The following is a 23,352-nucleotide window of genomic DNA, read 5'->3' as shown; positions in this document are numbered from 1 at the left end:
GGAAATAAATGCGTAGTAATGTTTGTTACTGTATTTATATATGCAACGATGAACCAATCGTATTCCTTGGATCTTGTCCATGTGTCATCACTCTTCATACCCCGGATGCTGAACACCAATCATACTTCACCGAAAACAAATAATGGGGGTTGCTAGCAAGCTACATTGCTACTTGAGAGCTAGGGAGTATCCAGAAATCTGCCTTCGCTTTAGGGAAATGAACAAATACACACTTCCTGTTAAGGGAGAAGTAAAGTTATAACAAACTGACAACTGTAGCGGATACAGGATACAACTGTCGGCCTGAAAATCCTGTTGTGCACGAGCACGCTTCCTTCCTGAAGTGGAGTGGACAAGTCCATCTCCTGCGGAATTCATGTTCGAAATGGAGTCAGCCATGGACACAACGCCTAATGCAATGGAAGGCTCATATAAAAGTGAGTAACGGTACTCGTTCGTCATTCGATTTCAATGTGCAATTCGTTACTAAGTTAACTAGTTCTTATTGCGTTACTATGCCAGTATACAATGTATGTAAAACAGAGGGTTGGTTTGCTGGTTCGCGTAATGGCTATCTGGTAGCTAGCTACTAGTAGAAGCTACCAGCAGCTAGCTTGCAGTCAGCAGAGCTGTTGTTTTTCTAGCTTGTCAACCAATGGTAGTGAGTAATAACATCGTAAGCAAAAACACTGATCCCAACGTAGTAAATGTGACACTGCCTCGGGTATCGTGGCCTGTTTTAAATGTAGCTTTTAAGGCAGGAATCTGTATATATCTGTGTGTGTGTCTGTGATTCTATTATCTCGCGAATCGGGCACTTGATGAAGCCGATATTTGCCAGGTATATTGCTCAGGACCCAAGGACGTGCTGTGTCGCGTGTGACGTTGTCTTGATAAGCGGTTTGCAAGTAATTAATATAAATATATAGATGCGTTTTTCAACGCTTGAGTTCTGCAAGTTATGGAGCCATGGATCTCGCGATAAATACATATTCACGTGTTCGCCGCCAACGGCCACTATGTCTGGTATCCACTGAAAGTTCTAAACTATGGCTAGCCGCTTGTGGGCGTGTTAGTGGGTGTACTTAGATTTGCTTGTTTGCTGTATCAACGTATAGGGCTGAGACTCATGCATTTCAACCATTTCTAACGCTCTCACACAACACCTTATATTTCTCACGGTGAGAAATAAGGGATAACTTTGTGAAACCACTGTCAATCAAGCTCGAGCTGGTGGAAAGCGCCAAAGTTCAGACAAGAATTGGAGGCACTGTTTCTCATATTTGAATGTATTTAAATGTTACCTATTGCAGCTTTAACGTAAAAATAAACATGTGTTTGCTTATTACAGTGACTGAGGAGGACGTCAAAAGGTTGATCGAATTTCGGGCTTCCAATGATGCTCTGTTTACAGGAAAGAGGAATTCTGCAAAGATTGCCTGGAAGTATGTCACCAGAACGTTTTTGTCCAAAGTACATGACTCACATTCTGTGTGTTTATTTTCTATGTATCTCACTTACAACCATCTTTTTCTGTTTTTACAGTACTATTTTGAGAGGATTGGGTCTTCAAGGTAAACTCACCGCTGACCAGATTGCTAAAAAATGGGACAACCTTCGAACAAAGTACAAGGTAAAATCTTTGTCTCGTTTGGTTGGAATCTGCTTCATCTGCTAAAACATTAGGTGATCTTCCACTGGAGGGCCCTTGTGTAAGCACAATATTTTGTGTTAAACATACCTAACTGTGTGAATATGCATGTGTTGTTGTTGTGAAAGTGATGTTATGTTTCTATTTCAGGATTTGAAACACCCTCATAATGGTCAGGAGCCAGGGGGAATGGACTCGTGGCCGTGGTTCCACCTTATGAACGAAGCCATGCAGGGGCGGCTTTTCAATGCCAACTTGACTCTGGTGCCCGAGTCAGTCGGTGTCGACACCCCAGGAGTTTCCTCCCCGTTACCCAACGAGTCAGGGAGGGAGAGCGAGAACCAAGAAAATACAGATATTTTGGAGTTTCTGATAAAAACAGAGATGGAAGACAGCGGTGGGACTGAGAATGTGGAGGGTGGTGGAACAGGCCGGACTGCTGGAACTCCCACTGAAGGCATCCCTATAGGGTGGCGAAGGATGTCAGAATGCACCTACAAAAGTATGCTTCTTTTTTTAGCTGTATTGTAGAATAAAACCTTTAATGGCCAATTATATCCCCCATCTCTGAATCTCCAGTGTTTGACAATGTTTTACCTCCAGTTCCATTTCGTAATTTATCTGATATTGTGTATGACACAGTGACTGAGCCTGAGACTGAAAGAATGATCAAGTTGCGTGCTGTCAACGAGGCTCTCTTCACTGGCAGGAAGCATACTGCCAAACCTGCGTGGAGGTCAGTAGTGACAATTTTCCATTATACAGCACTACAAGTGATTAATAATGGACAGGAATTCAAGTTTATATCTCTGTTTGTATTTGCACCTACCTGTTAAACACCACTGTATGTTATGCACATAGGATTACATATAAACCTCTGTTCATATATTGTAAGGGCTACTGATATGATGCAATAGCATGCTCTTTCTTAAGTGTCAAATATATTGGGCCCAAATGTGGTATAATATCTGTCTCTTACAATCTTTTACTTCTTTTAGAGCAATTTTGTATGAGTTGGGACTTCAAGGAAAGGTGACTACAGACCAGCTTGCTAAAAAGTGGGACAACCTGAAGAGGAGATATAAGGTAGGGTTTTATAAATATTCAACAGTTGTAAAGGAGGGAAAACAGTGTTGAGACATACTGTCAAAGCATCTACAGTAAATGCCGACTGATACGTTTTTTCTTTTTGCAGGAGCTTAAATTTCCAGCTCGAGGCATCGAGAGTAACCCAAACTCCTGGCCCTGGTTCTACCGCATGAACGACGCCATGGAGGGCCGCTTTGCTGGCTCCGCCCCCGTCCTCGCGCCCATGGTGGAGGAGGGAGACGACGAGTGCGAGCCTTCACCACCCCCGGCCAGGAAGCGGGCTCGCCGAACGCCGGGAAGGGGAGGAATGTCAGAGTTCCTGACTGAGTCGGAGATGGATCTGCTGGTGGAAACAGAGGACAGGAACGGAGCGTCCTTGGAGTTTCACAAAATGACAGAATTCTCCTATAAGTGTAAGCTGCTCTCTGCTTGTTTGTTGCTGCTAAATATTCAGTCCGACATGTTTTTGTTGTTGTATGGTACCTTTACAATTACAACAGACAGGCTAGAAGAGTATTGCCCACTTTTGAATCAGATCATGATTTGCTGTACAAATACAGACTTCAAAAAATTGCTTCTGTTCATACAAAGCCCCCAGATAATGTCACTAGCTAGTTAAGAATAGCTATGCCTATTTATCTGCTGTTGATCCTGTCTTGTTTGACAGTGACAGAGGAAGACACAAGGAGGTTGATAGAACTACGCGCTGCAAACGAGGCTCTGTTCACTGGGCGGAGAAACACAGCCAAGCCTGCCTGGAGGTGAGTTCTCTCATTTTGTTAAAGTTTTGGTCCAGTTTGGTCTAGTGCAGCAGTCTGCTCTTTATAACCGGCCTTGTCAAATCCCTACTGTTTCTGTAGAGCCATTGTAAAAGAGATGGGCCTTGCAGGAAAGTTAACCCCAGACCAGGTTGGCAAAAAATGGGACAACTTGAAGACTAAATTCAAGGTAACATACTCTTTATAATGACTCTGTATTTATGTGTGCGCATCTGATGTGGTTAGGAAGATCCAAAAAACGTGTCCCACTCTGTATTTATCCATCTCGCCATCTTTCAGGACTTGAAGTACCCACCGCAGGGCATGGAGAACCAGACCAACCCTGCCTCCTGGCCTTGGTTCCAGCTGATGAACGATGCCTTAGAGGGACGTCTGGTGGGGAAGGCCCCAAAACTAACGCCGTTGTGGGTGAGCGAGGAAGACAACATGTACGCGTCCTCTCCACCCCCTGCAGAGAGGGGCGGAGTTTCAGAGTTGGAGGAAAGCATGGTGGCAGCCGACACAGAGGGGGAGGGAACGGTGACTTACATTGACGCCAGCGGTGAAGAGTGTACAACACCCACGGATTTCTCCTACAAGAGTGGGTAGCTATCCTCGACATGAGGATTTTTCTTTTTATTGTATGACAGCAATCTGAATGCCGTGAACGTGTTCGAAAGAAAATGTGATCAAACTGCTCACATCCCAAGGAAGTTCCAGGGTGAATGTAATCGTTGAGCCGTGAAATTGTTTTGGCATGGTTGATACTATATGTGAATTGATGGTGCTGTTGAAGCAGTCACTAACTTGACTATTTTCCTAAACTTTCTTGTGGTTTTGTTTACAGTGACGGAACAGGACACGAGGAAGCTGATCAAGCTGCGTGCTGCAAATGAGGTTCTGTTCACTGGGAGGCGAAATGCAGCCAAGGCCGCATGGAAGTGAGTCAGCATCTCCTCGTCTTTAAAGTCTAGATATTTCCTGTTTTTCGAGGAAAAGACTAATATAACGATCCACAAAACTTTAGATTTGTATTCTTTTTTTAATTTTTTTTCAGGGCCATTTTAAAGGAGTTGGGTCTCCTTGGAAAAGTATCCACTTACCAGGTGTCCAAAAAGTGGGACAATTTAAAGAGAAGATATAAGGTACTGGTTTCCATGTTTCCTACTTTGAGGAACAAATCAAATACAAGTATGTGTACGCACGTAGCATGCACATTTTTTATTAGCTTACCTACTTTTCTGGGAAATGTGGGACGGGGCGTAACTGCATTATGCCTTCTTGCCCCCCGAAACCAGGACTTAAAGTACCCTCCGGTAGGCATGGAGAGCATGGCAGACAATGCTGCCTCCTGGCCCTGGTTTCACCTCATGAACGAAGCCATGGAGGGCCGCTTGTCCTCCTGCGCCCCTGTCCTCACCCCCATCACACAGGAGGATGACCAGCACCCCTCGCCCTCGCCCCGCGTGTCCAGGCCACGGCCACCTGCACCACCACCCCCCAGCAGGAGAATCGAGCCAGTGCATCTGACTTTGAGCAGGAGATGTACGCCGAGCACACCGCCGACGAATGCCAGAGAGCTTCTGCCGAATGCGAGAGAGCCCTCAGGGATGAGCGGTTAGGGAGGGGCCCCGTGGGGCCCGTGAACAAAGGGCCGGCTCTGGAGAGGGAGTGGGAGATTCTGGAGCGGGAGAGGGCTGCCGTGGAGCGGGAGAGGGCGGTGGTGCAGGCGGAGAGGCTGTGGCTGGAGAGAGAGCGAGCGGCGCTCCAGAGAGACAGACTGGCGTTCGAACACGACAGAGTGGCACTAGGCAGAGAGAGAGAGGCTTTTGAAAGTGAGAGGGCGATGATGATGAACACGGTTACAGTAGTGCATGCAGGACACATCAACCCTGCGATGGGAATGTAGATGCATCTTTCCTGTTGGGGGGGGGGGGGGGCGATAAAACTGTGAATTGGAGCATCAGATTTCTCAAGCAGGCAACCTGAAGAGGATGGGTTGTTGTCAATCAATGGAATATGCTAATGTACAGTATTGTGGAAATATAAAAAAAGTATGGAGAAGGGTGCTTTCACACCTATAGTCCGTTTCCTTGGTCCAAATCAGTCATGACTTGCTACTTTGTTGCATTTTTCATTAGGTCCGGTTAGTGTTTTATCTCTTTAGTCGTTTATCTATTGGACATAATAGCTGTGAAGGAAAATCACTTTGTCAATCACATTGTCATGTACAACAATGGAGCAACAGCAGCGTATTGCGATAGCCCCATATTATCTTGAATTGTTATGATTCGGTGTTGCACGATCAAGTTTTGGGGGTTGGTCTTGTACTCAGGATCATATCCAGGTCATTAAACCATGGGAATTATTTGTGTTCGTCCCCGAGCAACCACATTTCCGATGACGACCACTCATTTGAATCAGTTGTGTTGGAGCAGGGAAACATCTAAAACATGCAGGGCAGGGAAGCCCGAGGACCAGGATTGGGAACCCCTGCCGTAGAACATCACGCCCGTATTACTGCCTAAGTTTTTAAACTTTCAACCGACATGAATCCACTGTGCGCTCAAGTAGGCTATCTTTTCTTTCAGTGTATCACTGAAGAATTTAAATACCTCGCTATTCTTATGTGTTTTCACAAGCATCTCTGCAATATGATAATCAGCCCATATTTGCAGAAAAGCCTTCATTTTATAATTCCCCCATATTTTCCCTCGAGTCATTATGCTGCTTATGAGCGGCGCGGCTGTCTGACATGTGTCAACATCCTTCTTCAACCCACAATGCACGACATTTTGGTTTGATTTTTACAATAGGATGTTATATTAAGTCTTAAGTCCGACTACGTTCACACCTAAAGCGAACCGAACCATGGTTCACTTCGATCCGGACCGGTCCTGTCTTTTTAGGGGGACCATGGTTTTATCTGCACCAGAATTCGAATGCGTGTTCTCATCTCTAAACGAACTGGACTAACAGAGAACGTACCATGGTCCAATTGAAACTGACCAAACCGGCTTGGTGTGAAAGTACCCTATTTACAAAAAACTTTATACAGCATGTTTTTACTTAATCATACCAGTTTCACAGTTGAGTTAGAAAGTGCTGATGCTGTTGTATTGGTGAACAATGCGTTCAGAACCATATTGTCTATCCCAATCGATCACACACATTCGTTAAAACATTTTAATCTGTAGTTTATATATTGTGAACTTGTTTTCAAAGACACGGGAATTGCCCGTCAAGTTGTTTTCTTGCAAACATCTTAAAGCCTTAAAAAAGTAGTTTGTATCTTTTATCATTTTACTCTAGGCCTATTCTTAGCCTGGGACCAGACCGATCTGCAAGGTCATGGTTTATTTGCTGTTGCAGTTAGCTGTGGCCAGTGTCCCGTTCGGAATTAACACGGCGACTAAACAGAGGAGCGCTGTTCATGCATTTTCGTAATCGACTAAGATGACGTTTGGTTGTACTGGTTTTGGTTTGGGCCCGTTGATAAAGTTCCTTGGAAATGATAAACTGAGAGGTTCCAGACTACTGCGCATTTACTAATGGTGGGCTATGGAATTTCAGGCTACTGCATTCTCATATATCAAATCAATTTTGTAGCAGTCATTGGTTAGAATTGTGTAAACTGTGGAATTCATGGTTATCTCCTTTGTATGTTTATGTACTTCTAAATGGCTGCTCAAAAAATACCTTTTTGAAACATCAAGTCAAGATATGACCAAAGCTCATGCTTATGTGAATTGTGACAGAATATTTTTTCAAGAAAAGACACTCATCAAGAAATGTGTGCAGTCTACAATAAATGGACCGTTATCTGTTCATTGTTTCTATAAAATACTGTTCTTCTAAACAGTGGATAAACATGTCAGACATTTAATATGTGTGGTGGACTCTTATTAGTTTAATAGTTTACTAACTCTGTTATATACTTGTTAATTCATGTAACAACATATATTAAGGAATGCCAGTGGTATTTCACTATAACACTGTTGAAATAGCCTACAGACAAAGGACTTTCGGCCTTTCGGATTTTTTTATTGTTTCTTTTCTAACCACTCCCCGGGATAATTCTAACAGGAATACTATGTGACCAATGATCTCCGCCTATTCCTCACTGAGATTGGAGGTGGAGCAGGTGGCATTGTGTCGTTACTTTTGCTTCCTGCCTTGCAAAACATTTCGCAAATTATTTTATTGTTTCTCATGTGGCAGAAATGGGCGTTCATCCCTTCAACTGACTACTGATCAAACATTTGCTGAGGGCTCTTGAAGTAAGCCAAGTACACACAACTGAATGTCACTTAAAAGTGAATCAAGCAGTAGCCGAGAACTTCCTTCGAACAGGTGGAGTAAGTTAAAACGTACGTGTCAAGCATCAACATGGGTAAGTCTAGCCTATATTTCTCTTTCTCAATATTAAGTCAAAGTGAATACTTAGGCCTAACTATAACGTATTTTCTTAAAGGTCGAATGCGAACAAGTTCTGCAGTTAAACGTAAGTTGTTTCACAAACTTGTTTGTTCCTAATGGATTCACTGAGTTTCAACTTGCATATTTATTTTTTTATTTTGTTAGCTTAGAGAAGACACGAGAAATTGCTCCAAACTCCAACAACACCAATATTAACTACACGGGTTATTTTTATTATATTACAGGGGGTCTATGCATTTTATGGTTTGCTGTCTTTGTCATCGCTGCATTTGTACTGAACGCGCCTGACTTCAACGTGAAAGGTAATGTTCGTGCCAGACTTACCCGAATCTGAATTACGCCTATGTGAAGGAAAATTAATTAAATGCTAAGTCTAGTTGTCAATGATGTATTGTCAAAAATGGTTCTTGATTTATTGTGTAAAGCAGGCTAACAGTAGAACTGTATGTAATGATATTTTATGTGTACAGGCATATTCTTTCCTTGGGAGTTGCCTGTTCCACAGTTAAACACAGTGACAAAAGTGAAAAGTAAGTACTAATAAGCATAACGAGCATATATATATATATATATATATATATATATATATATATATATATATATATATATATATGTATGTATGTGTATGCGTATATATATATATATATATATATATATATATATATGTGTATGCGTATATATATATATATATATATATATATATGTGTATGCGTATATATATATATATATATATATATATATGTATGCGTATATATATATATATATATGTGTATATATATGTATATATATGTATATATATGTATATATATATATATATATGTATATATGTTGATTAACATGTCTAAAATCCCACAGTAGATCCATGTGGCAAGCTGAAGTTGTGCCCTGATGAGCAGTTTAGTTTTTACATCTCCAGTGGAGCAGCCAGTGTGGTTCAACCCAAAATCTGCCTACAGAACCAACTGTGAGTAACACATTGACATATGTAGTGGTGTACTTCAAAGTAGGAGGTTGTCTTTAATGACCATGAAAAGTCAGGAAATATTATGTTCATGGACATGAACATGATCGAAAGACCATACTTTTCATGTATTACAGGATTCTTGGAAATCTTAACAAAAATGCTGGTGTAGGAATTAACATTGCTGTTGTAAACGGTAAAGTATTACAACTCAATTAAACATTCATTTCACACATCATGGTAAAATATCCACATTTATTCGTCACTTGAGTATTTAGTAAAAGTGAAGTCAGAAACCAAGTGAAAGTGCACAAAACCTGTTAGTCTGACATACTGTATAAAACATTAGCAATCAGCTATTTCTTCCAGGATTTTTTGTAATCGTGTTTTAGATATTATGTTAGTGTCTCTTCATATTTTTTATGAACCCTGTTCCTCAAACAGGAAAAACAGGACAAGTACAAGACACTGGAAACTTTGACATGTATGGTGGCGGTAAGGATATTCATGCCCCCAGACAACTTTGCTGGATGAGGTGACCTGGGATGTTCAAACTAATTCTGACCAACATGATATGAGTTAAACCTGGGATGCTCTTTTAGTTGTAGCCTACAATAGGTCTGTCAATACATATACTATTAAAGACAGTTGTACATCTTTTAATAACAATATCAAAAGGTCATGTTTTCATTCTGGAAACATGAAGACCATATTGTCCATTGAAAATGTTTATTATTAAAAATTGATGCAGCAAGGAGCTGATCGCTTGAAAAGGTTAACTGTTTCTTCTTTTGCAGAAATTGAGCCTTTGATCAAGTTTATACAGACCATTGAGAAAGGATCTGTGGTGTTGATTGCATCATTTGATGAACCAGCAACCAAGTAATAAAACGTTTAACCAGTTTTTATAGCATAATTTGTCTGTACAGTGTTTTTCCAGTATCCTCCGTGTCTGCGCGATTACTTGCTTGTGTCTTGTTAAGTGTTAGGTTTTCAGTTTGTTGTTGTTGGTTTCACCTGGGTCTGGCCTAGTCATTGTGTGTAATTAGGGTTCCTTCCATAGTTACTCTTTGTCATCTCCTTGTCATTGTATGTGTGAGTAGTTCCTTGTGTTCCTCGTGATTCTTTTTGTAGAATAGTTTGGGCTTGTATGATCCTGCCTGTGTTTCTGCGTTTGGGTCCACCTTCTGTAACTCACCGTGACAGTCCTGTTTATAAATCTCCATATCCATGTTAATGATAGGATAGTGGTGGGGACATAAGGCTGTGTAAAAAATACTGACCAGCTGAATTGATTCACAGACTTAACAGTGAGGCCCGAAAGTTGATTGCAGATCTTGGCAGCTCTGCCATCAATTCAATTGGCTTCAGAGATAACTGGATCTTTGTAGGAGGAAAAGGAATAACCAGCCACATGGAGAAGGTAGTAATAGACTGCACATATTAATAATGTACAGAGCCTCTTAATAGTATAACCAGATATGTGTCAATAGCAATCAGGTGCAACAAGGAATTCAAGTATTCTACTGGGCCCCTTACTCCTAAAATAGTTATTAATGGTAATACAAGCACTTTCCACACAGATTTGACAACAATTCTTTATGATGTGCATGTTTTTAATGCAATTCACCACACAATTTAAGTGATTAATTAAACAGGATTATACATATATTTTTCCCAGATATGCCCTTTTGTTTTAGTTTTGAGTTTTAATGTAGCTTATTCCTGAAACTGACTTGGATATAATTTGTTTTCCAGATCAATATAAATACACCAGGAACAAACAAATATGACGGCTGGCCAGAGATGATTGAACTGGATGGATGCATTCCAAAATATATGGAATGACTTTCAGATAGTTCTTTCATGACAAATACAGAAAACATTCTGTGATTCCTCAATCATTACTCATTGCAGAAATAGAAACATCAGCTTTTGGATGTTAAGCCCCACTCACTGTCTCACGTATGTAGAAACTGTGAGACTCATTTCTCTTGATTTGAAATGTCTGTAAATAAAATGCAGTTTAAGTCTGTCGTAAGAATTCAAATATGGATGTTTGACTTAATGGCTTACCTTTTTGTGCAGTCAGAATAGTAGATATAAATACAACTGCAACCTTAATGTAATCAGTGTACTGTATTGATGAAAATATACACTCATATGAGAAACCTTTGGCACATAAAATTGAATAAACATGAGTACAAAAGGTGAGTGGTGCAAATAGGGGTTTATTGTATAGCCTACATTTAAAATAACTCTAAGGGGTTGAGTGACTGGCTGAGAAACAGGAATGTTTGTGGTTTTGACACCCAAAACCTGTTGGTTCTGGTCCTCCGGAAACTCCAGTAAGGTTTGCCTGAGGGTAGCAGCAGAGCCTGTTTAAGGAGAGCCTTGCCACTCGCTATTAAACCCCATTGTACCGAATTTGGCTGCAGTTCCACCACAGTTCCACTGGGGGTGATCGCGAGCCAGTGCATGTTGAATGGGAGTCTATGGAGCTAAACGGCTAAATTTGTCTCTTTCGCCTGATTGTCGTTGAAAAATCTCCGATTTGATTGTAGTTTGTGCATGTTAAACATGGATTATAGGTCGAAAATTGAATGAACGAGTACTTATGTCCTTTTGATTTCTTACATGGTGAGTCGTTGTTGCCCATAACACTAGCATTCTGCTACTGAATGCTGATTGGTTAGTAAAGGACTGATACGACCAGAGCTCCCGCTTGATGGCATCCGAAGCGGAATCAGAATGTCGGAGCATTAGCAACATTAGCAACAACATTAGCAAGCCAAAACTCTTTCAAGCATGTGTATTGACAGGGAGAGCCTGACCTGTCAGCTGTGTTGTCGATGCCCTGAGAGAAAAAAGTAAGTGACCATAGCTTGCCGTCAAGCAGTAGCTCTGGTCGTACGATGTGTATGACGTCAATGACATTTTCTAAAGCTTTTTAGAACAGAAAGGCGACTTTCAAAAAATCTAAAACCCGGCATTGTGTATTTTTTTGGCCTCCCCTTTCGAATTCAGAATTCAAATTACTGGACAAAAAATTATATCCTGAGAAAAGTGGATTTTGAGGGGTACCCGTCCATAGACCTCCATTCATTCTGCACTCGCTCGTTAGCGCCCTCACATGGAATTTCAACCAGTTCAGAACCCGGAACTTTCCTGAGAGTGGCAGTTCTCTCTATATTAGACATTCTCTGGTAGCAGGTAAAAGTGATTACGGTTGGGAGTGGTAGCTGGGCGGTGATGCATCAGCATGCCTTCTTACAGCTCTTGGTGAAGAGCAGAACCGTAGAATTGTACAGTATTAGTTATTGATAAGGCTAACTAATGAAAGGCGCACTGCTTTTCTATTTGAGTAGCCTATATTGTATGTGTAGTCCAGCGCCAGCGAGTTTCGAGGTGCAGCTGTCAGATCAGTCACAAACCGGAAGAAAACTCAAAAGCTTCACAAGGAATGTTCCACCCACCACTACCATACGCACGTAGGCCTTGTTGCATATTATAAGCTTGTGTTAAACAGACCTTTATTGTTGTTTAGATTTCTACAGGATTTTTTTCGATCAAAAAATGTCTTGTTTGCGGGAGATCTTAATTTAGACGATGACGATTAGATCGACTTTACTCATTACGTAACTTATGGTAGGCCTACAGAAAAGCGAGAGGACGGGCGGGTAACTTCAAATAAATCGAAACCATAGATAAAAAAAAACAGGCGGGATCATTTTAGCTTGTAGGCCTAGCTGTAGCCTACATGTGTTGACCCGACGATGCATGGTAGTTAGTTATTGATAAGGACAACTAATGAAAGACGCGCTGCGTTTCTATTTGAGCAGCCTGTGTAGTCCAGCGACAGCAAGTTGATTAATGCTATCTTACTGCTGCTTGTGTCAACTGTGATTATTTTTTACTTGGAAAATGGCAGAATTTTTGCAAAGATTCAGTATTTTAAAAAGTGGTTGGCGACTACTTGGAAAACTTGATTCGCTTCCAACATCACGGAAGTACAGCAGTGTAAGTAATGTTTATAGACAATATTCAGATTGCTACTGCTGTACGCTACGGTGATTTAGCTTAATTAGTCTGTCATTAATATCACTCTAAATGCTGTAAAATGCCTTATGGGAAGCCTACTAGGGTATTAGTTCTAGGCCTAGGCTATGTCAATTTAATGGACAGTAAGTTTTCTCAGGACGAGGATCCTCGTCGTCTGTGTAAGAGTTCTAGTGGGTTGTTACTGTTTTAAGTGTCGAGTGTGTGTCCTAAAAATCAAAGCTGTAGGTTGTTGCTTACATGACACAGACTGCTCAGCTGCTAGCTCCGTCCATGGTCTGCTTGTGGTCTGAGTTGCATGACCAGTAAGGACAGCCCCTTGCCCCACGAGCGGTTTTTCAGCAACTGGTCACAGAATCATATACATATGAAAAAATGAAGACACATCGCTGCTTGGGTGTCTATAAAGGGACTTCAAACTTCGCTATAGGAAGTTTACTTTAGTATGTGGAAGACGCTTGTCTGAGCCGTTGCCTCTATCTTTATCTTATAGCCTAGTCTTAGTCTATTTTACCTGATGAAACCATGAGCTGTAGCCTATCACAACAACGTCTGCCCCTCAATACAACTACAGCTGTTTTTCGTATGGTGTCCCTTCTAGACTCTCTACAGATCACCCACATCTATACAACATGTCACCATTTGCAGGCTCTGTAATGCTTATTCTAGTTTGTAAACATGACATTTTAAATCACCCTCAACCTGGTTCCAGCAGGTCTACAAGTCTTTTGGACTTTTGTTTGACATTGATGGGGTGCTGGTGAGGGGTAGGACGCCTATCCCTGCTGCCAAACAGTGCTTCAGGAACCTGGTAGACCGGAATGGAAAGTACAAGGTTCCTGTGGTATTTGTGACCAATGCAGGAAACTGTATGAGGCAGGCCAAGGCTGAGCAGCTATCACACCTGCTGGAAGTGAAGGTGAGCTTCAAGCCAATCTGTGATTGACTGGTGTACTGGTCAATGCTTTTGAACTTGACTTGAGTTTTCTTTTTCTTCTCAGGTGTCTCCAGACCAGGTGATGCTGTCCCACAGTCCTCTGCATATGTTCAGCCAGTTCCACAACATGTGTGTGCTGGTGTCAGGACAGGGCCAAGTCGTAGAGGTGGCTCACAAGTATCCTTATTACCTTCATAGTCATCCTGTAATAACAGAGCATGGGCCTCAAACATAGGCTGTACTCGAAATGCCAGACTATGCCACAACAGAGCAGACGTGATAGGATCATCCTTTTGTTGACCTTAACCAGTCCGACTCCAGGCTAGGGTTCCAGAACGTTGTGACCGTTGATATGCTGAGAGAGGCATATCCTTTGCTTGATGTGGTGGATCATAATAGGAGACCGAAATACAATGTAAGTGTCCAGGAACACTTCAAAAAGCTGAGGTCATCATGTAAAACAAAGGCCTTTTTTTGTTTGGTCAGAAAATAAATGTGAAACTAGGTGATATATTTTACAGGTTCCATCAACTAAATATCTACCACCTATAGATGGTAAGTTTCTAAACCAACTGGACTGGACCGACAGCCAAAAGAGATGTACATATATTGACATGTTCTGCTATTGTAACATTCCACAGCAATCATTCTGTTTGGCGAGCCAGTCAGATGGGAGACTAACCTCCAGCTGATTATTGACGTCCTCCTAACCAATGGGCAACCAGGAAGTACCGTGACATCGCTGAAATACCCTCACATCCCAGTGCTGGCCTGTAATATGGACCTCTTGTGGATGGCAGAGGCGAAAAATCCTCGGTCTGCATATACAAAAACACCAACACAGAAATGTACCTATACACACCACGTTCTCTACTCTGAATCAGTCTATATGCTCATGGTCAGATTATCGTCACATATAACTCAGAACAAGTTAGATCGACATCTGATTCAGAACTAACTTAACGTTTTGTGTTTTGTAGATTTGGCCATGGCATGTTTCTAGTGTGCCTGGAAAGTCTGTATAAGAAGATCACAGGCTGTGACCTGAAGTATGAGGCTTTGATAGGGAAGCCTAGCATTGTGACGTATAATTACGCAGAGCTGCTTGTGAAACAGCAGGCTGACAGCCTGGGCTGGACCCAGCCTGTGAAGCGGTTCTACGCCATCGGGTAGGCCACTCTCACTTGGAGGATTTCAAATGACACTACACACTGAAGTACCTAGTATTGCATCAAAACCAAGAATGGAGAAGGCCTGTCAAATGATCAGGGCTGTTGTTTCTGAGAAGGAAGTAATGTCGATGTCTGGGTGTAGACTTGTAACCTCCCCTGGTGCTGTATCACTGTGTTGATCCCTTAAAAAACATGTTTATAAAAAAGAATCATCAATAGTAAATATTCTCCACTAATCCTGTTTATTTTTTAAACCATGTCTTCCTCTCAGTGACAACCCCATGTCAGACATCTATGGTGCCAACCTCTATAACTGCTACCTCCAGGCCACGAGGCGGGCTAGGGCACAGCTGCATGCCCGCCAGGGGGGCGGAGGAGGAGAGTCCCAGGGGGAGGAACCGGAGGACGGCCCCGGCATGACCTCCACAGAGCTGGGCGGGGGTTCTGGTGTGTATGGGGTGAAAGAGAACCAGCCCGAGGCTTGTGTCTCTATCTTGGTATGTACGGGCGTGTACAGCCGGGACCAGGAGGAGCTGCCCCCAGACCCCCACCACACCGTCACAGAGCACCGCATCTTTCACGGCCACAGGGACTTCCGTTTCGACCCCAGCCTGACCCATCCGTCCTTCTTGGTGCAGGATGTCAGGGAGGCTGTGGAGCTGGTGTTCCAGAAGGAGGGCTGTCCGCTGGAGTAGAACCTGTCTGACCCCCCCCCCCCCCCCTCCACACACCTCAATCTCCGTCCTGCTGAGTCACCTTCTTATTCTCACTGGTCCGAGTTACTTGCAACAAACAATATGTTTGCATCTCAACAAGAAAACTAGCACTGTTTAACCATACTTTTAACTCCTATCCTGCCGTACATATCTGTAATAAGTGCCTAGAGACTGCAAGACGTCCGCTTGAAATCTGCTAAATCTATATGTCATAGTGCAATTACGTGATACCCCAATTAAGTACATTACACTAATAGTAAGTCTTTTCTGTTTTTTTAAATGTAATTTAACTGCATCATCGGGACCTCCTATATTCTCTCTGGTTGTTGGGAGGAACTGTGAACAGACTGTGATTTAGCTACGACTCAGAACAAGAATCTTCAGCCAACAAACAGTTCATGTCATGATCACTACTTATTTGAGACTCTGATCAATGGGTTGAGACTTCCTTAACTCTCTCCCTCAGCCTATGCACTGAACTGAAACATTTCTGTCCACTCTGACATGTCCTTGTTCCACAGATCACCGAGCAAAGAAGAACAACTGAATAACATAACTTCCACAGACATTTCTCAAGCTGCCTTTTGAGATTTGTGACTTTCATTACTGTAAAGTGTCTTGATTTTTAAAGAAAGTGACAGTATGTTGTTTTTGTGAACTGTTTTATTAAGAATATTGGTAAATATTATCAAACCAAAGTGCACTGATGCATTCAAAATTATTAAGGTATAGTTGTCTGTAGTTATTTGTATTTGTTTTTCTTTGTCTCTATTGCAAAATATCCTATCAATAACTGATTTACTGTACTGTTAAAATTGGTGCTTATCTTTTATTATAAGTTTAATTTGTGGATAATTGTTTACGAGACACATCCTGTTTTTCCAGACTGGGAGAAGAAATTACAGCATTAACATTTTATTTAATCGACAAATTGTTTTTACTAGAAAATGTTTTACAGAATGTAAATCTGCCAAGGCTTCTGATTGCATGTGTGAAACTGTGAAATTGACCAAATATATTGAATGGAATAATCATGAGAAATAAAACATGAAGGGAAAGCCTATTTCAAATAAAATACCACTTTTACTCATTCATTTAATTTTGATAAAATATTTTTTTTAAGTCTTACTGGCCGTGATTATTGTGAAAAGTACTACTGCATATCACGTAACTAACTAACACTGATAGTCACTTTCAACAGAGAAATGTTTCACTACATTGTATTGGTCTTAATCCCAACATACAGCCTCACACATACAGTTTCTGTAGAACAGCTTCCCTCCTCTTCCCCTGCTCTCAGGAACTACACATTTAGATTGACTGGTCAGCCAACAGTCTCACCAACCATCCTTCTCATTCCTTTCATCTTCACCTTAGGCTCCTTTACAATCACATGACTTCTTATCCGATGAAACAGGGCCGTGGATTGGATGAGAGTTGGTGCCGAGCAGGAAGTGCGGCAAGGCCTGGGAAGGTTCGTCAGTCACGGTCATGCCATTGCGTGCTAGCAACTCCCGGGCCATCAAAATGAAGGCGGCTTCGACATTCTGAGCCTGCTTGGCTGAGGTCTCTAGGGCGGCCAGAGCTCCCCTCTCCTCTGCCAGGGTGCATGCATCCTCAAAAAGCACCTGTCTTCGGGACTCCAGGTCTGACTTGTTACCTGTGTGAGAGTGGAAAGAGGAAATGAATCACCAATGAGATCTCCAATGAGGATCTCCAATGAGAGTGATCACATAGCTGTGTTCTGTAGCTGTGTTCTAAGGACAGTCAGGGCCTCTGAGTTCTCTCCGACTTACCAATGAGGATGAGCACCACACTGGCTGCCCCGTACTGCTGCACTTCATTGATCCAGTTGGTCACAGAGTCAAAGGTGGTGCGGCGTGTGATGTCATAGGCCACCATGGCTCCATGAGCGCTGCGATAGTAACTCTGGGTGATGGTGCGAAATCGTTCCTGCCCTGCTGTGTCCCACACCTGCAGCTGTACACCGCCCGCACACACACAGACACACAAGAAGACATACTGAATGTGGTTCAGATGGCAGTTGGCCCTATTGTAGCTGTACTTTGAAAGGCACTAGACAATAATAAGTGTTCCTTCAAAAGACATGTCACACAGCCAGGGGGCATACACACGATCTGAGGCACACTCCTGTTTGTTTGTAAAGGAACAGCAGTGAACAAGCCTAAAAGTATTTGCTTAGGAGGCTAGTCAGAGGGTTTATTGAACAAGGTTGACATGGTCCCATAATGTAACATTTAAGATATCTTTCTGCACAATTGTTTTACAAGACATGCATGCATGGTGTTATGAAAGCAATAACAAAATTAAACAGAACCCTGCCACCATAGGAAATAAGAATGAGGGTGATACATACCTTCACTTTCTTGCCATCAATATTCATGGTGCGAACAGTAAAGTCCACCCCAATGGTGTTCTGCTGTTTTTCTGAAAACATCCCAGATTTGAAGCTCTGGACCACGCAGGTCTTTCCCACGTCTGAGTCACCAACGAGGATGATCTTGAACAGGAAGTCAAAGGAGTCATCCTGCCCGGGTCCTGAGGGCTGCATTGTGAGTAGCCACACAGGAGTAGACCAGACTGAAGCAACACTCCAACTCCTTTACCTTAAAGACTAAAACTGTTTTTGCGTTTTGCCTGAACTACGTCAGTAATAATTGTGACTGATGACAGAGATGATCACAGCCTTGTCACAAATCCAGACATTCCATCAGTGTTAGTAAAAAAAAAAACAACACAAGAATCCACTTGTCCAAAATGACACCAATGGAGCTAGCTATAGCTCAACATAGATCTCACCATCGTTGAGCCCACTATTGCCATCAAAAGGTTGTTTCTCTTAACAAAGCACAAGAGAACTTCATCCTGCCAACAGGTGCTCATCAACCCAGCAAAAGTGGCGAAACGGTTTCCTTATCCTGCGTGGATAATGTTGAAGGAAATAACCAAGGATTCCTTCCTCCATGCCAAGGGTGTATCAGGTGTGTTTACTCCAGAGAATCTATCTCCCAGCTCCCCTGGCATCCATCTCTCCGCTCCCCAGCCACAGAATCATGTCACTTCACATGTTGTTTAGGCAAATAACTCTAGCCCAGCCAGTGTACTTATGCCCTTTACACTGCACGTCCTCTCTTTTTCAGTCAACCTTTCCCCACCTTCACTTGCTATAGGACAACTAAAGCTCCCCCTACCTGTCTTGGTAGGTGTGATTTCCAGCTGCCGGCCCACTTGCTCCACTGCATCTTGGGAGGTGTAGTTTCTTGGTACAGTACAGTCTCTCTGATATTAATAAGAATGTGGTGGCATCCATCACTCAGATATGTATTATACAGTACAAGGTTATACCCTGACAAGACACAAACCTAAAGCCCTATCACTTTGAACTCAATGTAATTACGTGACATTAAATTCCACATTGCTTAACTGAAATTCCTGTCCTATTGTCTCACAACCTTTCCACTAGATTTATATCACAAGGGAGTCAGAGATGTGGTTGTTGCTGGAGCAATTCATTATCAGCAAGACTTCTTCCTCGGTGCTGTGCTTGCTGTGTACACATCCTTTGACAAACAGAATGAGACACTCCCTATTAAGTTAAGCTGCCTGTAGTTTAAATGTAAACAATACACTTGTTTCTTTTGCCTAAACAGGTGTCCTTTGGACCCTGGAGAGCTGTCATAAAGACTACAATAACACACATGTAAATAGAGCCTTGGGTTGATTGTTTCCCATTATCTGTAGCCTCACAACTGCATTCAACTGACACATTCCATGGCAGTCGATAACACGTGACAAGGACTAAATTTAGAACAAGACATTTACATTCAAGAAATGGGACAACACTCTATGAAATAAGGTAATCTTGGGGGATAATGATAAAGCTAATTTACACTTGTAAGAAAAACAGCTTTACCTCAGGCTTCATATATTGACCTCTCAGTCAGATGTTAAGTGGTGTGATAAGGTCTCAACTGCTTTGTCGTGTGAGACCCTCACTCTCTACCCCTCACCCCGCTCCCTCTCTCCTCCCACACAGGCTGTCTGTCGTCATCTCAGCCCACCAAAGCACAAGTCCCAGCTGGACAAAGAACAATGTGTGAGTGTGATGGGCGTACCATGCTTGGCCTATCTTTGGCCCCACAGCCACCATCTTTCTCTGCTCAGAGAGCAAGAGTGAGAGAGAGAGAGAAGTAGAGACTGTGAGAGAGAATGTGTTTGGGAGAAAGGGAGACAGTCAATGGATAAGTTTGTGTTTGTGAAGTCACATGATGTTTCCACATCAAGGGCTAGAACTAAAGGATTTGCTAAAAGAATGTTTTCTTGTAACATAACAGTTAGGCAGGCTGTCCGTGTATCCTGTTAAATCGAAATTAAGAAAAGTATCAAGTATCAGTGATGGTTTTAATGTATAGGTGTCAATGACTCAAGTGGTAAAATTTATGAAATCCAGAACATATATATAAAAAGTATAATGTACAAATGTATACAAATACTGAAATTATGTTATAAGCCACTATCTGGCCACTCATTTGTAAAACCCATATACCTGCTGTAAAGCTACCAGCAACTTTAGGACTTAATGTGCAGTTGTTTCCAGTGTTTCCACAGTATTAGCAAAATTGTCACAACTCATCCTGTGTCATCTCCTAGTCTGCAGATGAGCTGAGCTCACTGTGTCTCTCAGTCTGAAGGCCATCCTGGGACTATGCTGGTATTTAGGCTGACTTTGCACTTTTCTATGGGAGGTTTTCTTCTTTGGTGGTTTCTCTGGTGGTGGTACGTGGATGGGTTTCCATGGGACTGGATTGTAGAAGCTGGGAGACGGGTAGGATGTGGTGTCATAGACACCTATGGGGAGCAGCATCAGAAAAACAGTATGTCAGCAGGTGTGATCTTGTGGCATAACTTTGTTTTATTTGTATGCAATTTGATTGTTGTATAACAAAAGGTCTTATTCATTTTAAATAATAATGTCTTCTTACCTCTGGAGCAACCTGCTGTCTTAGGACATGGTTGGCTCTTGTCCTGAGCACTGGCTAGCCATTCCTTAAACTTCTCCTCTGCTCTCTGTCTCCTCTCCCTCTCTTGAGCCTCTTTCTTTTCCACCTCCTCCTGAAAAACAAAAAAAGTTAAAAAGTTAATATCACTGCCTAAGAATGGTTTCTATGAAAAAACATGACCATTATTGTAAATAGTGTTTGGTGTATTGTCAGAATTGTTAGTGTGCGAGTATAGATTACTCGGTGTAGGAGTAAACCCACCTTCTCTCTCATCTCCTTCTCCATTTTCTCCTGGTTCTTCCTCCGAAGCCACTCTCTGTACTTCTGCTCGGCTTTCTGTTCCACCTCCCTTTGCTTCTGTTGCTGCTTCTGCATCTCCTCCTGCCGTCGGCTCTGCTTCTGCTGTTTCTCATGCTTCTCCTGGGGAACAGAAACCAGGTCTCACAGCACTGCAGGAAAAACACCCCCAACGCTGCCATTGATATCAGTGCGTTCACAAATGTGATTCTCAAATCAGGCAGGGTGCCTTCCCTTGGCTTTGTCGGTGGGAACCATACATTCACATGTCAGTTAGGTTAGGTTTTAGAAAAGGAATCTCCTCAGGGACTCTAGTCGGCTTTTCACACTGCACTTAGCCTAGAGCTAAAAGCATTTTTAGAACCTTCTTAGCCCCAGTGTTAGCCCTAGGCTAAGAATATGCAATGTGTAATGCCTTGAGGGTAATTTCATGACAAGCAGAAAATTATGTACCTGCTCTCTTTTCATCTTCAGCCACTCTTGGATCTTTTCCTCCACAACCATCTTCTTTCTATGTTGCTCTATCTCCTGCTTCTCTTGTTTCTCTTTCTCTACGCGCTCCTAGATTATAACGCAAAAGCCTGTCAGCCATTCTCAGTTATCCAAGAACAAGTGATTAGTAATTCCAAATCCTGACATTTGATCACGTGTAACGACATATATATACATTTCAGTGAGAGTAGAACATACAAAAAAACCTAGAAAAAACAAACAAACAGGAAGGTCAACAACTACTCCAATCTTTTAAACCCCCAAATAGACGAGTATAGTGCACCTCCTCTGCTTTCCTCTCCATTCTGATTCTCTCATCTTTGGCTTTGCACACCAGCCATCGTTCCCAGGCATTGAGAGACGCTGTAGGGTCACCGCCTTCAGCCTTGGTGCTCTGAGGAGGCTTCCGAGGCAGTTCCACTCTGAAACACATAAAACACACGTGTGTTAATACTCACAAACGTGACACAAATGAGAAACACAAACACAATCACATACAAACCTAGAACTTTCAGCTTTAAATGTAAGTATTTTCATTGTGTAGGATGACATCTTCACGCTTGGTAGTGTAATAGTCAGACGTGTTTCCATTGAAACAAACCTTGTTTTCCCCTAATTAAATGGCTGTTACTTAGTGTAATCCTAATCCCACTAGACTAACACAGACAATAATCCTATTCTGTCTAGTCCAGGTTAGACTTCATCTTTGCTTGAAAATAGTTTTGCTTCTGACCAGTCCTTGATAATTAAATGCTATCCAAATATTTAAAATAACATTTGAACGTCATGAAGCACAGATTACACCCTCGCGGTGCTAGAATTGATCACCAGTCAGACCTGGCAGGGGAGACGGGTCTTGCATCTTCGCTCTGTGTTGCTGAGGTGTCTATGAGACGACCTGCTGCAGGACTCAGGCCCTCCTCATCACTGTCAAAGCTGTCGTGATAAATGGGCGAGAGCAGGGAGTACGTGGAGCCGTGTGGTGAGTCGGCGTCCACACTTTTAGATCTGTGTAAATCAGTGCCACTGCTTTGCTTCTTCAATGGGGTCGAGCTGAAACTCTTCGAGGCAGAGGTGGGGAACGTTGTCATCTTTTCACCTGAATTACAAATACATTTGGTTAATTGATGAATGGGCAGCATCTCATGTCATCAACAAGCAATTAGATAATGTTTTAGCTCTTTGCAGATTTTACTAAGCGACAACAAAGAGTCAAGTTGTTGGTTAGCTAATCTCGTAAGATAGTTACTTCAGCTTCTACTTAACTGACCCTGCAATTTTATCCTTTGCGAGGATTACCTAAAACATGTCAGGCTATGCTCTACTTTGACCAATACTCGATTTTGTAATATCGTAAGGATTATTATCTTGCAAGTGTCTTCTAGAAATAAATCCAAGTTGTGCTTGCAAACAACTTTCGTTTCCCATGATACATTACGCTCTGCCTCGTCCAATCAGAAGGTCTGAACACGACGCATCTAGCAGACGCTCTGACGCTACGGTTACCACAGCGACAGATGCAGAAGAAAGAAAATGGTATCAAGGTTCTATTCTAGCATTTCTAGCATCTTGCTTGCTTGCTGTTTTTTAACGACATGAATAAAAACAACACAGTCAGGCGAACACATTTTTTGTCAAGTTAGAAAGCCGATCACTAATCATGTGCTTTGTCACCCCCTCGGGAACAAAACGTAAACTTCACAGTCTCTACTACGCTTTGGGGATGCCAGATTTGTAAAACAATCGTATAAAACAAACT

The 23,352-nt window shown here is 42.2% G+C and overlaps 5 protein-coding genes across 15 annotated transcripts; 3 read left to right on the top strand and 2 right to left on the bottom strand.

The window, feature by feature from the left end:
* The first annotated feature begins 136 nt into the window (after positions 1 to 136).
* LOC146258820 (uncharacterized) lies at positions 137 to 7,392 on the top strand. Its single transcript, XM_084672263.1, is given in 14 exon segments — positions 137 to 437; positions 1,352 to 1,445; positions 1,546 to 1,633; positions 1,802 to 2,153; positions 2,294 to 2,387; positions 2,650 to 2,737; positions 2,847 to 3,153; positions 3,408 to 3,501; positions 3,601 to 3,688; positions 3,799 to 4,099; positions 4,346 to 4,439; positions 4,556 to 4,643; positions 4,797 to 5,015; positions 5,018 to 7,392. Coding segments are annotated over 14 exon segments (2,358 nt in total). The 5' UTR covers positions 137 to 376; the 3' UTR covers positions 5,408 to 7,392.
* Positions 7,393 to 7,721: 329 nt separating this feature from the next.
* On the top strand, positions 7,722 to 10,949 carry LOC146258819 (protein FAM3C-like). Of its 2 annotated transcripts, none has more exons than XM_084672275.1 (10): positions 7,722 to 7,868; positions 7,973 to 8,002; positions 8,163 to 8,240; positions 8,409 to 8,468; positions 8,794 to 8,902; positions 9,037 to 9,095; positions 9,344 to 9,394; positions 9,697 to 9,781; positions 10,202 to 10,322; positions 10,658 to 10,949. In XM_084672275.1, exons 1-10 carry the CDS (start codon positions 7,802 to 7,804, stop codon positions 10,745 to 10,747), a joined length of 750 nt encoding a protein of 249 aa, XP_084528401.1. In that variant the 5' UTR covers positions 7,722 to 7,801; the 3' UTR covers positions 10,748 to 10,949. The 2 variants fall into 2 exon arrangements, with proteins under 2 accessions (XP_084528401.1, XP_084528402.1); XM_084672276.1 differs by having other exon boundaries at positions 7,726 to 7,891.
* An 881-nt stretch (positions 10,950 to 11,830) lies between these two features.
* On the top strand, positions 11,831 to 16,858 carry hdhd5 (haloacid dehalogenase like hydrolase domain containing 5). Of its 7 annotated transcripts, none has more exons than XM_084672265.1 (9): positions 12,167 to 12,390; positions 12,831 to 12,919; positions 13,674 to 13,877; positions 13,960 to 14,072; positions 14,217 to 14,310; positions 14,417 to 14,450; positions 14,537 to 14,711; positions 14,876 to 15,064; positions 15,339 to 16,858. In XM_084672265.1, the coding sequence occupies exons 1-9, from the start codon at positions 12,363 to 12,365 to the stop codon at positions 15,760 to 15,762; spliced, it is 1,350 nt and encodes a 449-aa protein (XP_084528391.1). In that variant the 5' UTR covers positions 12,167 to 12,362; the 3' UTR covers positions 15,763 to 16,858. The 7 variants fall into 7 exon arrangements, with proteins under 7 accessions (XP_084528395.1, XP_084528391.1, XP_084528390.1 ...); XM_084672264.1 differs by having other exon boundaries at positions 13,671 to 13,877; XM_084672269.1 differs by lacking the exons at positions 12,167 to 12,390; positions 12,831 to 12,919 and adding an exon at positions 11,831 to 12,112.
* Positions 16,429 to 20,085, bottom strand: LOC146258817 (ras-related protein Rab-19-like). 2 transcript variants are annotated; one of them, XM_084672277.1, is made up of 5 exons: positions 19,718 to 20,085; positions 18,996 to 19,083; positions 18,161 to 18,349; positions 17,580 to 17,763; positions 16,429 to 17,443 (listed from the first exon to the last, which is right to left on the bottom strand). In XM_084672277.1, exons 2-5 carry the CDS (start codon positions 19,044 to 19,046, stop codon positions 17,157 to 17,159), a joined length of 711 nt encoding a protein of 236 aa, XP_084528403.1. In that variant the 5' UTR covers positions 19,047 to 19,083; positions 19,718 to 20,085; the 3' UTR covers positions 16,429 to 17,156. The 2 variants fall into 2 exon arrangements, with proteins under 2 accessions (XP_084528403.1, XP_084528404.1); XM_084672278.1 differs by having other exon boundaries at positions 18,161 to 18,304; positions 19,718 to 20,082.
* A 90-nt stretch (positions 20,086 to 20,175) lies between these two features.
* Positions 20,176 to 23,322, bottom strand: ccdc34 (coiled-coil domain containing 34). 3 transcript variants are annotated; one of them, XM_084672274.1, is made up of 7 exons: positions 23,032 to 23,322; positions 22,431 to 22,692; positions 21,877 to 22,015; positions 21,555 to 21,662; positions 21,066 to 21,224; positions 20,787 to 20,916; positions 20,176 to 20,652 (listed from the first exon to the last, which is right to left on the bottom strand). In XM_084672274.1, the coding sequence occupies exons 2-7, from the start codon at positions 22,682 to 22,684 to the stop codon at positions 20,444 to 20,446; spliced, it is 999 nt and encodes a 332-aa protein (XP_084528400.1). In that variant the 5' UTR covers positions 22,685 to 22,692; positions 23,032 to 23,322; the 3' UTR covers positions 20,176 to 20,443. The 3 variants fall into 3 exon arrangements, with proteins under 3 accessions (XP_084528400.1, XP_084528399.1, XP_084528398.1); XM_084672273.1 differs by lacking the exon at positions 23,032 to 23,322 and adding an exon at positions 22,893 to 23,018; XM_084672272.1 differs by lacking the exon at positions 23,032 to 23,322 and adding an exon at positions 22,864 to 23,025 and having other exon boundaries at positions 20,177 to 20,652.
* Between the last annotated feature and the right edge of the window lie 30 nt (positions 23,323 to 23,352).

This window comes from Hypomesus nipponensis, chromosome 14 (assembly GCF_054491055.1).
Source record: "Hypomesus nipponensis isolate SF chromosome 14, ASM5449105v1, whole genome shotgun sequence".
NCBI classification, from domain to species: Eukaryota; Metazoa; Chordata; class Actinopteri; order Osmeriformes; family Osmeridae; genus Hypomesus; species Hypomesus nipponensis.
This window is presented reverse-complemented; position numbering and strand designations above follow the sequence as displayed.

Bases quoted from the DNA above. Each gene is read 5' to 3' on its own strand.
- LOC146258819 (XM_084672275.1), top strand. From the start codon at position 7,802: ATGTCACTTAAAAGTGAATCAAGCAGTAGCCGAGAACTTCCTTCGAAC. The intron at 8,241-8,408 runs GTAATGTTCGTG...TTATGTGTACAG, and splicing joins GCCTGACTTCAACGTGAAAG to GCATATTCTTTCCTTGGGAG. The intron at 9,096-9,343 runs GTAAAGTATTAC...TTCCTCAAACAG, and splicing joins TAACATTGCTGTTGTAAACG to GAAAAACAGGACAAGTACAA.
- hdhd5 (XM_084672264.1), top strand. From the start codon at position 12,363: ATGTTCCACCCACCACTACCATACGCAC. The intron at 13,878-13,959 runs GTGAGCTTCAAG...TTTTCTTCTCAG, and splicing joins CACACCTGCTGGAAGTGAAG to GTGTCTCCAGACCAGGTGAT. The intron at 14,712-14,875 runs GTCTGCATATAC...TGTGTTTTGTAG, and splicing joins GCAGAGGCGAAAAATCCTCG to ATTTGGCCATGGCATGTTTC.
- LOC146258817 (XM_084672277.1), bottom strand. From the start codon at position 19,046: ATGCAGTGGAGCAAGTGGGCCGGCAGCTGGAAATCACACCTACCAAGA. The intron at 18,350-18,995 runs GTAGGGGGAGCT...CTCACAATGCAG, and splicing joins AATCACACCTACCAAGACAG to CCCTCAGGACCCGGGCAGGA. The intron at 17,764-18,160 runs GTATGTATCACC...GGCGGTGTACAG, and splicing joins TTGATGGCAAGAAAGTGAAG to CTGCAGGTGTGGGACACAGC.
- ccdc34 (XM_084672274.1), bottom strand. From the start codon at position 22,684: ATGACAACGTTCCCCACCTCTGCCTCGAAGAGTTTCAGCTCGACCCCA. The intron at 21,225-21,554 runs GTACATAATTTT...TCTGTTCCCCAG, and splicing joins TGAAGATGAAAAGAGAGCAG to GAGAAGCATGAGAAACAGCA. The intron at 20,917-21,065 runs GTGGGTTTACTC...TTTGTTTTTCAG, and splicing joins AGAAGGAGATGAGAGAGAAG to GAGGAGGTGGAAAAGAAAGA.